Raw genomic sequence first — 14,552 nt, forward strand, 5'->3', positions numbered from 1 at the left:
AGTTCAACGTCACCTTTACGTACAACCCGATTGGGCTGCACATTTGAGTTTTTCTGGTGGTTGAAACCATCATGACGAAAGCAAGTATAGTTTGAAATTCAACCGCTTGGCGGCGCTAGTGTATAAGAAATAACCTAGTAGGTTAGATATCTTGAAACCTGGAGTTTTTAGTATAGACGAGTTTGTACAATTCCATTCAATCCAACCACTCGGTTGAACCTTGAACAGATACGTATTTCGACCTCAACAGTGAGGCCGTCTTCAGTATCTCGTACTTGACTCGACTCGACTCAACTCGACCGCCAACGAGTATTGCGGTTTCAAACTAAACTTGCTTCCATCAGAATGGTTTTGACTACCCGAATAACTTTGTAAAATATAACCCCTTTCTAAATCTTACATATTTAGAAATGGCTAGCCTAACAGATAAAGTTTCATATACTAGCGCCGCCAAGCGGTTAAACTTTAAATTATTCTTGCTTTTAACAATATGGTTTTTAACAAACGAGGACCTTTTGCAGAAACCAGTAACATCTTTTTCAATCTTTCAGATAATTCACTGTACACTAGCGCTGCCAAACGATTTAAATATATGTTAAGATTGCTTCCGGAACAATGGTTTTAGCCATCCCAACAACTTTGTAGAAAATGATAACTTCCAAAATTTTATCGATTTGCGTATATCTTACCAAACAGATAATTTCTTTTACACAAGCGCATCTAAGCGGTTGTTTTTCCAACTAAACTGGCCTTTATCGCAATGGTTTTAACCAACCGGATAACTTTATAGAAGATGACATCTTTCAGGTTATTTCTTATACACTAGCGCCGCTATGCGTATGAATTCCAAACAAAATTTTTATCCATCATAAATGTTATGGCTACCCGAACAACTTGGCAGAAGACAAAATCTTTCTTAGTTTTATAGATCTCGAGATATCCACCCTACTAAATTGTTGCATATAAGCTAGCGCCACCAAGCAGATGTGTGTCTAACTAATCTGATAATCGCAAAATGCATTACGCACATACTAGTTTTACAAAAGTTGAAGCGCGTTCTGAAAGATAAATATTTTTCTTGATTTTTTTATTCCGTGTTTGTTATAGCAACCGCGGATATAAGGTATTTTATAAGACGTTTCGCGGTGGCCCGATTATTTACATTTAATTTTTTGTTTAGGGGTATGATTCTGCGTGAATATTTCGTTAGGTCCGAACACAAAATAATGTTTGTAACGTTTTACTTTTCATTCATGTTTTCTTCAGCATTTCATGCTTAGAATGCAATGGTATAAATAATCTAACGACACGTTTTAAGAATCATATGAAAAACCTTGTTCTAAATCCCTGGCAGCCGAAAAGTAAAATAGGTAGGATTGATGATGGGACCCATCGGAATGTTCAGCGCAAAATTACCAAACAAACAGGCTCCCACTAACTGTCAAAGTAGATAAACACGAGAAAAACAGCTGTTTCCATCTGTCTCATAAAATGCCTTATTCACCACCGGTGCGAAACTTGATTGCACTTCACCAACCTTGATAGAAACAACCGGTGCGAGAACAAGTGCATAAATAAAATATGAACGCATTTCGTTCTTATACTAGACACCCATTTGGATACACACCGGTGGGGATCGTCTTAATACCACTTAACACTTACGTACCTGACCCCCGATTTCACGTTAAACTAAATTTTCAAAATAATGGTTCTCAGCACTAGTCTTGCATCGGAATTTGGTTCTGTTTTCTGCAATCGATCACAAAATTCCTATAGTTCCAGGGGCATTGGTCATCGTATTGAAAAAGCACATGGTTCCGGAGATATTGATGGGAGTACTGGGGTAACCTCCAGGTCCGGAAAAATGGCCACTGCCTGATCAAGCCGGAAACACGTCTTTCGACGCGTCAAACTTCATGATTTTGCAAAACAAGTTCATGGAAATGTGTTATGAGTATATTTGGTTCATCTGGTCACATTCCGGGATGCCCTGGAATGCTGGTTCCCTGGGGTAAGTGGCCACTTTTTGATCATTACCGAAACCTGGCTTGTGACGTATCAAACTTCATGATTTTGCAAAACAAGTCCAAAGAAGTGTGTTCTGAGGGTATTTGGTCCATCTGGTCACATTCTGGAACATCCTGGAATGCTGGTTCCCTGGCGGAAGTGAACAATTTTTGATCATTACTGAAACCTGGCTTGCGAAGTTATGGCCAAAATACCACTTTTTGACGTAGGACTACGTCTGTCTTTTCTATATTGGGGTACACTTTACGATTGCGAGAATTGGGGACCGTCACGAAAATATGATAGACTTTAAACTTTAATATCTCAGCCGTTTCTCGATGGATTTTCAATTTTTTGGGCCATTCGATCAAGGATGAGTCAACGCTTCCTTGTGTTTAAATGAAAATACTGATTTTTAATTCTTAATTATCGATAAGTAACTAAGACTTAGAAATAGGTAAACAAACCAATCACGTGCATGCATCACTTGCACAGACATAAAAAATCTATCACTTGCGGGTTTGAACCTAATCCTCAGTTTGAACAAAATTTCACGCAGAGCAAACGCGATCGATCGATCGCAGAGGAGCGGACACAGCATCACGGAGGCGCTGGTAACATTTTCAACGGAAATCCATCGCATTGGTGGTGGTCCTCGGTGTGTTGCTGCAGATCATTCAACCTCAACGAACCAGCATTTTATAGGAAGAACAGGTTGACTATAAAAATAACACTGTTGCGATCCCGCGCCGCCAGTGGCGATTGTGGCGTCAGTTAGTTGTTGGAAAGGCGCATCAGGGAAAGAAAATTGATTCTTCTCAGGACCATCATTTTCTGAAAAGAAATGTTCAATTGCGAAAATGGACTGTATCGGTGGCATCGGCGTGGAAGCTTGGTTTCTGTTAGTGATTCCATTAATTCAAACTTACGGGTTTTATTAATTGAATACAAGAAAGCTGCTTTCTGGCACGCGAATCATTTTCATCGGGATTCCCCAAAGTGCGGTAAAATTGTCGCTTCGGTTCCCTTTGTTCTGCTGTCCGAAACATGTGTGGTACCTAGGGACGTTCCGATACTTCCGATATATCGGAATATCGATATATTTGTTTCGATATCCGATATTTTTATATCGATATTTTGAATTCAATATATCGGTCATATCGATATTTTTGCTTTCGATATCAATATATCGAATCAGAAAAAAAAGCTAATTCAATTTTTATTACATAGGGAGCGGGACCATTTGGGCAGCACCCCTATTCCCGTCCACAACGTTGTAACTCGACCGCGTCCAACCAAATGGCTTGATTGTTTGTACATCACTAGATATCAACAGAAACTAACCATGTACTAAAAAACAAGTAATTCGGATGTAATGCGCCCGAATAATGAACGTTGCTGACGGGAATAGGGGGTGCTGCCCAAATGGTTCACTATCCTACTAGCTGACCCGTCGAACTTTGTCTCGCCCAAAATTAACGAGTGATTCCAAACATTCTTTTTGTATTTACAATTTAATATTCGAACTCGAGTCTCGAACCACCACAAAAACATTTCTTGGGTCTAAAAACCCCCACAAGCCAAATTTGGTTCCATTTTCTTCATTAGTTCTCGAGTTTTTCAGATATTTGTGTTCCATTTGTATGAGAGCTTCCCTTTCTAGAGGAGGGGGAGGTCCCAAACTATCTTAAGAACTTTCCCCGGCCCAAAAATAAACATCAATATAAATTTTCATGGCGATCGGTTAAGTAGTTTTCGAATCTATAAGGGTCAGACAGACAGAAATTTATTTTTATGTATATAAAATTTGCATGAAAATTCAGAAGATTTTCCATTAGATATTTACGAGAATTCCCTGTGGAGATCTCTTTCAGAAATTTAGATGAATTTATCGTGGAAATTGAAGATAATATCCTGACGAAATTAAAGAAAATTTCCTTGGGAAAAATTCACAATATTTTTGCAGATCATGAAAAATCTGATTTTTTTTAAACAAATAAATATGTCTCATGGAAACTCTTAAGGTTTATTTTTCTGTTGAATTTGTCAGTGAAATCCAGCAAAATTTCTAGAAGCTCAGTCCTTTTTTCTAATACACTTGTAGGGAAACTAGATGAATTTCCTGTAGAAATTTAAAAGATTTTCCCGTGATAATTGACTTTGGAAGTTCAAAATACTTCACCGCATTTTCTTGTGGAAATTCTGAACTTATCATGACAATTAAATAAAATGAACAGATTTTTACGGAAAGTTTTGCTTCTAAATTCAAAAGGTCAGTAATGTTTTATTCAATTGAGAGTTTGGCTATATGTGTTAAACTATGTTCGAGCTTAGTTTGGAGATCTTCAGAACAAGCATTTAGGATCTGTCACGATTCTGATAGTTTTTGTTGCCTTTCATCCCGTAATGAAGAGAACAACAATTTGCCGAAACGTTGGAACAGATCTTAAACGATTGTTCTAAAACTATCCAGACTGAAAAGCCGAAACGACGAAAAAGGTTAAATTTTGGCTAAATTATTCGTGGAATTGCAGCGATTTCTCGAAAATTCAGTTGATTTTTTTTAAAGGAATTCATGCGAATGGAAAAGAGTGCATTTAGTATCTTGCCGAAAACGCCGCTACCGGTAAAAACCACGATAAACACCGCCGTCTTTTTTTTTTTTTTTTTACAAGGGAGAATGCATTTACACACTAACCCAGTACACGTGCATTGTAGTTGCCAAACTACCACACGGAAGTGTACTGGAGTGTCGGACTCGACCATACCGGTAATACCGACTAAACTCCCTTGGGCTCCACCATCGTTTCCCCCAGGAACTACCTCGCAGTACTACTTCTGGGGGGACGGCAGTACTAAGCGTACTCACTCATTATCGCTCACACAGGCACTCGTCCCACGCGAGACTGACTCGCACCCCATTCACTCCATTTGAGTCTTACTTGGATGCTCTCCCGGACGCTCCGCTGCCATGCCTCGAGGTGTCAATAGCGGTAACTGCCTGGGCCTACAGATATTGCGCTACGACACTCTGCCTCAGCACGAGCAGATCAATCACACCACTGCCGAAGCAGACCATACGCTACCCTGCCGAAGCAGGGACACTCCCCATGCACCACATGTGCACAACTGTAGGTGTGTGGGTACAACCCACTGCTACCCTGCCGCCGAAGCAGCTTCTCCAAAGACCATTCGCTCCATGTGACCCTTTTCAGGTGCTCACTCTAACACTCCACTGCAATGCCTCGAGGTGTCGATGGGATACCTCGACTCCTGCCTCAGCATGTGCAGTCCATACTCAGACTTCTGCTGCGCTTTGAGGTGACAATAGCGGCGGAGACACGCTATGACACTCCTGCCTCAGCACAACCAGATCACTCACTCCCTGCCGAAGCAGCTCACGCGCTACCCTACCGAAGTAGGTACACTCCACAACTTATTCTAACACTCCACTGCCATGCCTCGAGGTGTCGATAGCGGTAGCAACGCTACGACACTCTTACCTTAGCATGTGCAGTCCATACTCAGACTTCTGCTGCGCTTCGAGGCTGCCATAGCGGCGGCGACTCGCTATGACACTCCTGCCTCAGCACAAACAGATCACTCACTCCCTGCCAAAGCAGCTCACGCACTACCCTACCGAAGTAGGGACACTCCACATGCCAGTTGGCACTCCCTCCTGGGCTTGTGCTTTTGAAGCGGCACACAGTCGCTTTGATAGAGTCCGCTTACGGGCACTTGTGGTTTTTTGGGAGGGATTTTAGCAGAGCCCACTGCTAAATCCCACCACGCCCTAGGCAGTTCTCCCTGACTCGCAGACAGCTGGGGAGGGGTTGTCAAGCCCTTGGACATGGTCCCTGCTGCCCCAAAACACCGCCGTCTATGATTGTTGAACTGGCACACACTTCTAGAAGTAGATTGGATTTACCAAAAGAACGAAATAATTTTCAATCATTTTTGCAAAGGAGTAATACGATAGAAAATAAATAATAACAACATCTTCTTCTTCTTCTTCTTATTGGAATTACATCCCCACACTGGGACAGAGCCGCCTCGCAGCTTAGTGTTCATTAAGCACTTCCACAGTTATTAACTGCGAGGTTTCTAAGCCAGGTTACCATTTTTGCATTCGTGTATCATGAGGCTAGCACGATGATACTTTTATGCCCTGGGAAGTCGAGACAATTTCCAATCCAAAAATTGCCTAGACCGGCACCGGGAATCGAACCCAGCCACCCTCAGCATGGTCTTGCTTTGTAGCCACGCGTCTTACCGCACGGCTATACCAACATATACCTTTCAAATGTTCTCATGTATGAAATATCATATGATTATCCGATATATCGATATTTTAAATCCAATATATCAATGTTATCGATACTTTGATTCGATTATCGTAAAAATACACTTATAATGTGTTTTTCAACTAGGACTCTTCGCTAAAAATCGGCCGGAAAGCAGCTTTCTTATATCTAATGATGTAATTCCATTAGTCCTGCCCCTTCATTAATCGTTATGAGTGCACATTATATTTAAATCAATATCAGATCACAAAGGGGCGGGGCTAACGAGCTTAATTTATTGAATACGAGTAAGCTGCTTTCCGGCGCACGCGAGCCATTTTGATCGGGATTCCGCAAACAGCGGTTCGACGAAATTTGATGCAAGGACACAGCAGCACGGAGGTGTGAGTAGCAGTGGCAATGCAGAAAATTTATTCCAAATGGTGGGGCTTAGTGAAAAATCAACGAGTGAAATTTCAACGTCGTAAAATTTCAACGCAAGGTTGTGGCAGGCATTCGGATGCAGTTAGTTATTGGAAAGGCACATTGGGAAAAGAAAATTGCTTTTTCTCAGAACCAGGATTTTATGAAAAAAAAAGTTAATTGCGAAAATGGACTGTTTCGGTGGTAGCTTTGTTGCTGTTAGTGATTCCATCCATCCAAATTTATAACATCATCTCCCTCCGACGCGCTATCAAATTCGCTAGTTATGATTGAGTTTTACACTTTGGAGAAAGTTTATTTCGGATAGTCGAATTAACCTTCTTTAGTATAGAATGGTGGCTTTTGTATAAAATCGATTGTTGGGGAACCGCACTTCCTCTAACTTGCCTTCGATAGTTCCCTTTCGTGGTTCACTCTCCAACACTCGCATGCAGATCTAATTAGTTGCCATAACATTCCTTATCGGATATTTTTCAGTCCAGGACTTGATTCACACACGCGACATTTTAGAAACACTACATTTATTCACGGACACAAATTTTTATTTGGACTTAATCTAACATTTATTTTCCTAATTTTAACACCGAACAGTAAACAATATAAAAATTCTAGCGTACTCCCTCCGCGCACGATATGAGGCTATAACTAACTAAAAAACTGATCTCCTACTGGTCATCGTGTCGCGATGCGATGCGCCTATGCGATGCGCCTATGCGATGTTATCGATCGGCCCCAGCAGTCCACTGAGAGTCGGCTCCATCTCTTATCTCCCAGTCCTAGTCGTATCACACATTAATTATTATTACTATTATTTATATGTTGTTACTTAATTTTTAAAATCTACCTTCCTTTGTGTAAAATAATGGTGCAGCAAAGAATCAATATATTTACAATAATGCGACTTTTCAATGCCTAACAGTAAAAAAAAAATATTGCATCATCTCCCTTCAACGCGCGCTTGTTATTCTACTACTAAAGGGCAACTTTCTGTCGTCGCTAAACGATTAAGTTTTGCACTTCAAAAGAGAAAGAGACACAAACTATGATGACAAATACCATCCATTTCGTATAGCTACGTAGTCCTACGTCACTTTTGCGTACAACCCGATTGGGCTGCACCTTTGAGAAAAATATATTAAGCTCGTTTAGTGGAATGTATTAAACCGTCTAAGACGAATTAAGTACTGTCCATTTAATTCCACCAGTTAATTTTCGTTATCTTTGCAGATACGTATTTCGACCACAACAAGTTGAATTCGACGGAGGATACTCTACCATTGTTTCCTATTTAAATCGGACTATGGGCTCAAGAGTAATGGCCAAAATACTATTTTATAATGCACGAGAAAGGCACCTTCATCGCTAGGTGGATTAATCAGGGTTTTCTCGTTGGTATTAATTATTTTGATTCAAAATTTTTGAATCTCCCGTGATAGAATATGGCGTGATTAGCGTGAAAAAAGCTTTGCCTTTCTGTATATTTGGTTTTTGGATTTTTGACGAATGTTTTTTTTTCACTTATAATGCGTTTGCCGACAAGGACTCTTCACTTAAAAATATAACTTGCCTATATCTTTTGGCTTTACGTAAAACCTTTTTTTTTAATCTTTTATTTATTATTGTTGTTGCCTGTTTTCCCGCTTCCCGGGAAGTGGCAACTATATTGCCACCAATTTTTCAATGTTTTTGAACTGTTATACATCAAACATACATTTGAGTTTAATACCATGTCAATATTATGTCCTATTGTTGTTTTTGTTAATTTATTGTTTAGATTCTTCTGCCTTATAAAGGGTTAATGAGTTCAAATGAATTGAACATTATCTGTAGGACAAGAATCCGCCAGCACCATCGACTGTAACAAAAATCTATTCGATGCTATAAATAATCTTACTCTAATTTAAATTTATCCCAACCGTTCCAACTGGTTTCTAGGCACAACAAGCAACTATCACAACGCAATATACCTAATTATTAATAAATTTTCCTTTCTCTCTGCCTTCTGTTTTCCTTTGCATGTTTGATATCAACACTGACCCGTCGCCGCAGGTTCCGCCCTGATGAACATCGTCGGAGTCTACAAAGAAATCCAGGACCAGCACATGAACATTGTAAGACCCCACCAACTCTCACCCACGCTATGTCCCGGTCCCTCCTATCAACGTGGTTGGTCGAGATTGGAGTAATGATTTGTGTTTTCAATATCTCCTTTCTTTACCGCAGCAGTTGTTTTTTTCTTGTACCTAGTGGGGATAGGGAAACGAATCACGACACATGACCACATGCGTCTGAGCGTAGACTTATCGATTTGTAGCCGGTGATCGTTGAATTTTTGCAAACGGTCATAAATTGGTTGTGAAAAGCAATCGGACAATTTGTTATGTTCATTTATTGATCTACTATCATAATCTATGATTTGTTTCATTTCTAGCTTAAAGCCTTCTACGTAGACCTGCTGGTGCCGCTGGAGACCAATCTGGAAAAGGACACCAAGGTGGTCCAGTTCGAGCAGAAGAAATTTCTCCAGCAGCATAAGCTCCGGTCGGATAGCTACAGCAAAGCAGCAACCACAATGAAGAAATATCGGAAGAAGAGCTCCAAGACCACACCTAAAGACGCTGAGAAGGAGATCAAGAGTATTCAGAACTTTGAAGAAGAGAAACACAAATTGGACCAATTTTGTGAGCAAAGCTTAAAGAATGCCATGACCCAAGAGCGCAGGCGATACGGATTTGTATTGGAACGGCAGTGCTCACTTGCGAAACACTGGATGGCCTATCACCACTCGGGACACTTGATCATTGAGAAGTCGCTGGACAACTGGAATGAAGTAGCCGCAACCCGTGAATTTCTGCCACCAAACGTTGAAAACATGTTCACCACCAAACAGATGAAGGACATCGATGATGATGACGACGATGCACATTCGATTGCTTCCCAGTTACGAAAGACCCGATCAATAGATGCTTCATGCTTAGATATGAGGTCGCTGGGAGATGTTGTGAACAGTTCCATGATGCACATGCCACGTGCCAAATCGGAGTTCAATTTGAACAATAGCAGCAACACCAGTACTTTGGTTGGGGCAATGAGCAGTGGCCCTAGACACTCGATCAACGTTGCGGTCATGTCCAACAGTGAGTCGAGCCAGTGGGATCGACCGACTGTCAAAGCTCTGTATGCGTATTTGTCTTCGGGTGAGAACCAGTTGAGTTTCTTGGAGGGCGATAAGATCGCTCTAGTCGGTGACCGAGCCAAGGGTTGGCAGTTTGGAGAGAACTTGCGGACGCAGAAATTCGGATGGTTCCCGATAGCGTACACGGAGAATGAACGTGAGGAAAAAGAGAGGTTTGTATACGTTACTGTTTGCATTATAGGTTGACGTTCCAAAAACACGTATTTTTCAGCATCAGCGAATGGGTCAAGGCTCCACCAAGTGAAATCGAAATCGAAAACACCCCTGATTCATCACTGGAGAGCACCCTGGTAGATGACACCATGCAGTCATCGAAGCCAAACAACTCAAATTCATATCACGATGAGGCTTCGCCTACACGTATGTTTGGCGACACCATTCAGTACAGGCAATCGAAGCAGTTCCGTCGGCTGTCTCGTGGAGATAAACCGCCGAAGCCGGGACCTCCACCGCAGCTTCCTGCGCCCGTTCCGACACCGGTAGTGCCTAACTATAGCAAACCACAGGGGGTGCCCCAGTCCAATAGTTTCTCCTCGGCTGGCGGACCACCGATGGTCGAAAAACGAAAGACACCGTCAGCCACGATGAACTTCAACAAACCGGTAAGTTGACATTGGTGTAATGGAAATACAATTTTGAAAACATTTCAAATTTCAGCAACAGTCGGCCAATAAGCCGAAGGTTTCCCGCAATGGGATTGCCAGTGCCTCGCTGCACAGCAGCAACGACAGCGGTTTCTCAAACGAGCTGCAACAGCAACAGGAACCGGAACTCTATTCAGATGACGAAACGGTGCACCGTGTCCCGATCAGGTAAAGTTTCAAATGGGATGCTTTGATTGGCTTTGTGACTGCTTTGGTGAAGGGATTTTTAATCTAAGTGTTTTATGTGTCCAACTAAAAATCTATTCGACTTCTTCATTCGAATACCAAAAAAAGGTGCTAAACTAATCTTTTCCAACATATTAAACAACAATATAATAATCTAGTGGCTAACATTTTGGATAACGGCTATGTGATAATCCTCAGATTGCTAACACTAGGTAAAGGCTCAATACCTCAATCTTTTCAATCTTCAATCTACTAACCCTCACATTCTTCCCCACTCTTTCAAGATCGTCCCGTTCGGAGAAGAACCTATCGTCGCCCCGATCAACTGATCGGGAATTAAGCGAGCATCGCTCGCCACACCCCCGGTACGGTGGTCCAGACGATGACGATGAAGATATCTACGGTACGATCGTCCCGCCTCGTCGCCAGAATCAACGAATGCGTCAGGCCAACAGCTTTGGCAACATTGCTGAAAGCAACTCCGGAACACTGGAGTATGGATACCGCTCACGCACCCGGATGTCCGAGGGTAATGCGAACCAGAGCGACTCTCAAAAGATCAAGCGAACCAAGTCGTTCTGGAAGTTCTCCAAATCACAGGACCACATCATGGAGGGAATGGCTATGTGGAAGCATAATGACGTGATTCCAACCAGTCGGGAGAAACGTGAGATGGAGAAGAAGGAAGCAACGTTGAAGAGAAACATGCGCAAAAAGGAACAGATGGAGAAGCAAAAGCAGCGAGAAATGGTTATGGCGAAGGAAGCCGAGGAAGCTCGCAAAAAAGAAATGGTCAGAAACGTGGAGAGTAGCACGTTGGTGAGGAATCGCGAAAGAGAGCGTGAAAAGGAGCGGGAGCGGGAATGGGAACGAGAGAGAGAAAGGGAACTGGAAAGGGAATATCGTGAGCGGGAGCAGGAAAGAGAAATGCAGCAGAGATCCCACAGTAACGCAATGGTGCCGGATCCAGCCAAGTTCCCTATCACCAAATCGGATATAGATAAAAGAATTTCAAAACTGGATGAGATGAATCAGCAACAGCATCAGCAGCAGCAACAGCAACAACAACAACAGCAGCAGAAAAAAATGAGTCAGTCTAAGCAGGACAGAGAACGGCATGATCGACAGGACCGACAAGAAAGAATGGAAAGACAAGACCGACAAGAAAGGATTGAAAGACATGACCGGCAAGAAAGAAACGAACGACAGGATCGCCATGAGAGGCAGGACAGGCATGACAAAGATCGACGAACACAGGATTCGGATCGCAAACCAGCAAAATCCAACAAGAATGATTCTAATAATAATCGAAACAGCTATAACGACCGCCTGGACCAGGATGAGCAAATCTACGGAGACTCTATGCAAGCTAAGGGAAAGGACAAATATCGTACCACGGAACGGGAGAGTAGTAAAAATCGGAACAACGATGCTCTAAACAAGTACTATCAGGATCAACACTTTGATGATTTTGCAATGATTCCGAGTGATTCGATAATGATTCAAGATACCAGTTTCTACGACGACGATGGCATGATGGACGATATGATGTTGATGAAGACGGTTCGCCGTAAGGAAATTTTGAAGCAATACTACTCGAGCGGAACCGATACAGAGAGAAACTCATCGAGCTCAGATCCGTACGATTGTATCGTAGTGGATGACCACTTAGTATCGGCTGCAGATATGATGATGCGGAAGAATCGGGAGAGAATGCGTGAAGGTAGAAAGTCCAATGGGGATACAAATCGCAGCGATTCTAAGAAGCAGCAGAAACAAGAGGAAAAGATGACCTTTTCGACATTCCGTGGAACAGCGGTCGGGGACGACGATGGAATGATGATGGAGGATGAGATGATCGAGGAATCGTCGAGGGAACGCCGTTCGAAGTTATCGAAAAGTAACAGTAGCGGACCGATGATGGATTCGATGAAGTACGAATCCGAACAGGAATCGAGAATCAGTGCCAAGGTTAACGCCAATGGAAATCAGAAGCGCAAGTCGACGAAATCTTCCGTTTCGGACGGCAAAGCCTATGGTCCGTGGTACGATCTGTGGGGATCGGAACCTAACATGCAAAGTCAGAAGTAATCATTACTTCAAGTTCTGAAATGCCAATAGTATCAAAACACAAGCACAATTCCCAATCACGCTTTAAGCATCTCTCTTACACACACACATGCACACAAGCACACACACTCACGTTCACATAACCCGAGGTTTGTCATTCTTTATCGCTGGCGTAAAGATTGAAGTTAATCCCATCACAGCAATAGCAAAAGTAATAGCTTTTCTTCGCAGTCGCAAAAGCAGGACAACGGTGATTCAATGAATCGTACAAAGCAGCTTCATACAAAAGACTTGGACGCAGACCTACAGAAAAGTGAATATCAGCCTGAATTTTGGAAAATCAAAGGAATGCTCAATTTACACACATACTAGGTTTATTCTTTACCATTTAATTATTAAGTAACATTGTAACTGTATTGAAATTTTATTTGCTATTCCATATTGAAAAGGGAGATTTTAATTGAACAATAACTCAAAAATATAAACGATTTGTAACTTAAGAATTTTAGCTTAGAATAATCGATTAAAAATCGATCAGCGAAGTTTTGGTGCTCAAAAATATTCTTAAACATATCTAATTATCAAAGTCAATGGTTAAGCTGGTTGAGGACTATTTCTTCTTTATAATCTCCGTAACGTTCCATAGTACTTTAACCAACGACTCATATTTTACCCACTTTATCCAAAGTACCACTAACCATTATTAGAGTTTTTCTGTTTATTGCTAAACCATAGAGCACAAAACAGCATCATGAGTTGAGAATGCTGAACACATACTCTAGTTTTCATCCGTATTGATTTGTAGTCAGTATTTTTAGGATGGACATTCGAACGGGTTTTACCCGCCAAAAAAATTAAATTACAAACCAAGCTAGTTTTACCAGTACCACCCTAGAAACATTAACGATAGTTAATTAGAACATAAGTCAACGTACATTGTAGCATAAACATATATTCTAAGAAAAAAAAAACAAACGTAATGTGCCAATTTTGAAAAAAGAAACAACGATAATCATCAACCTCTGGTATGTGAATACAGTCCACAGTCGCAAGCTTTCGATCGATCATGTGAATAGTGGTGACCAACAGCAGCCTGCTGTTAGGCAACCCAATGCACGTTGAATCGATATAGTCGAACGATCGACGCGACGATCAGACGCAGACGAGTGCGTGGTGAGTTGGTGGGAAAGATTTCAGCAAAGCTGTCGATAGGCAAAAACGCTCGTCTTGTTACACAGAGTTACGCTAGTTATTTCGGTAGCTGTTATTTTTTTATTGACATGTTCTTAGATAGTGAAATAATGTTTTCTAGTTTTTTTTAATAAGTTGAATAGATCTATGACGTATTTGTATGTACGTAGTGTCTAGTTGTTAGATTTCTGTTAAGAGTTTATGTTATTTTTTACTCTGTTTAATTTATGTATCTTTTCTGTAACAAACATTAGATTATATTTGAAATTATATTAATAAATGTTATTTTAATCAAATGAGTAGATGATTAATTTATTCATAGTTTTAATTTTTTTTCTTACTATTTCGGCCTACCGTTTTAAAACAACTTTTTGTGTTTTTTTTTAAATATTTTTGCTTTTCTCGTACAACAAAGTTGTACCGAGAGATTTCAAAAACGAACTTTTGATTAAAGGCCCAGTTACCCACAGCGTTGTATACCGATCGACTAAGCTCGCCGGACTGAGTATAAGTTATTTTCAAGGGTTAAAG

The 14,552-nt window shown here is 41.3% G+C and overlaps 1 protein-coding gene across 2 annotated transcripts in view; it reads left to right on the forward strand.

Moving 5' to 3' along the window:
* LOC134219247 (histone-lysine N-methyltransferase, H3 lysine-79 specific) overlaps positions 1–14,320 on the forward strand; it is a 442,335-nt gene extending 428,015 nt beyond the window's left edge. For both annotated transcript variants that reach the window (XM_062697950.1, XM_062697952.1), the window contains 5 exons: positions 8,784–8,845; positions 9,166–10,082; positions 10,142–10,532; positions 10,588–10,742; positions 11,045–14,320. In XM_062697950.1, the coding sequence (XP_062553934.1) occupies positions 8,784–8,845; positions 9,166–10,082; positions 10,142–10,532; positions 10,588–10,742; positions 11,045–12,851 (3,332 nt within the window). In that variant the 3' untranslated portion in view covers positions 12,852–14,320. The remainder of the gene's footprint in view (positions 1–8,783; positions 8,846–9,165; positions 10,083–10,141; positions 10,533–10,587; positions 10,743–11,044) is intronic.
* The last annotated feature ends 232 nt before the right edge of the window (positions 14,321–14,552 follow it).

This window comes from Armigeres subalbatus, chromosome 3 (assembly GCF_024139115.2).
Source record: "Armigeres subalbatus isolate Guangzhou_Male chromosome 3, GZ_Asu_2, whole genome shotgun sequence".
Taxonomy (NCBI): Eukaryota; Metazoa; Arthropoda; class Insecta; order Diptera; family Culicidae; genus Armigeres; species Armigeres subalbatus.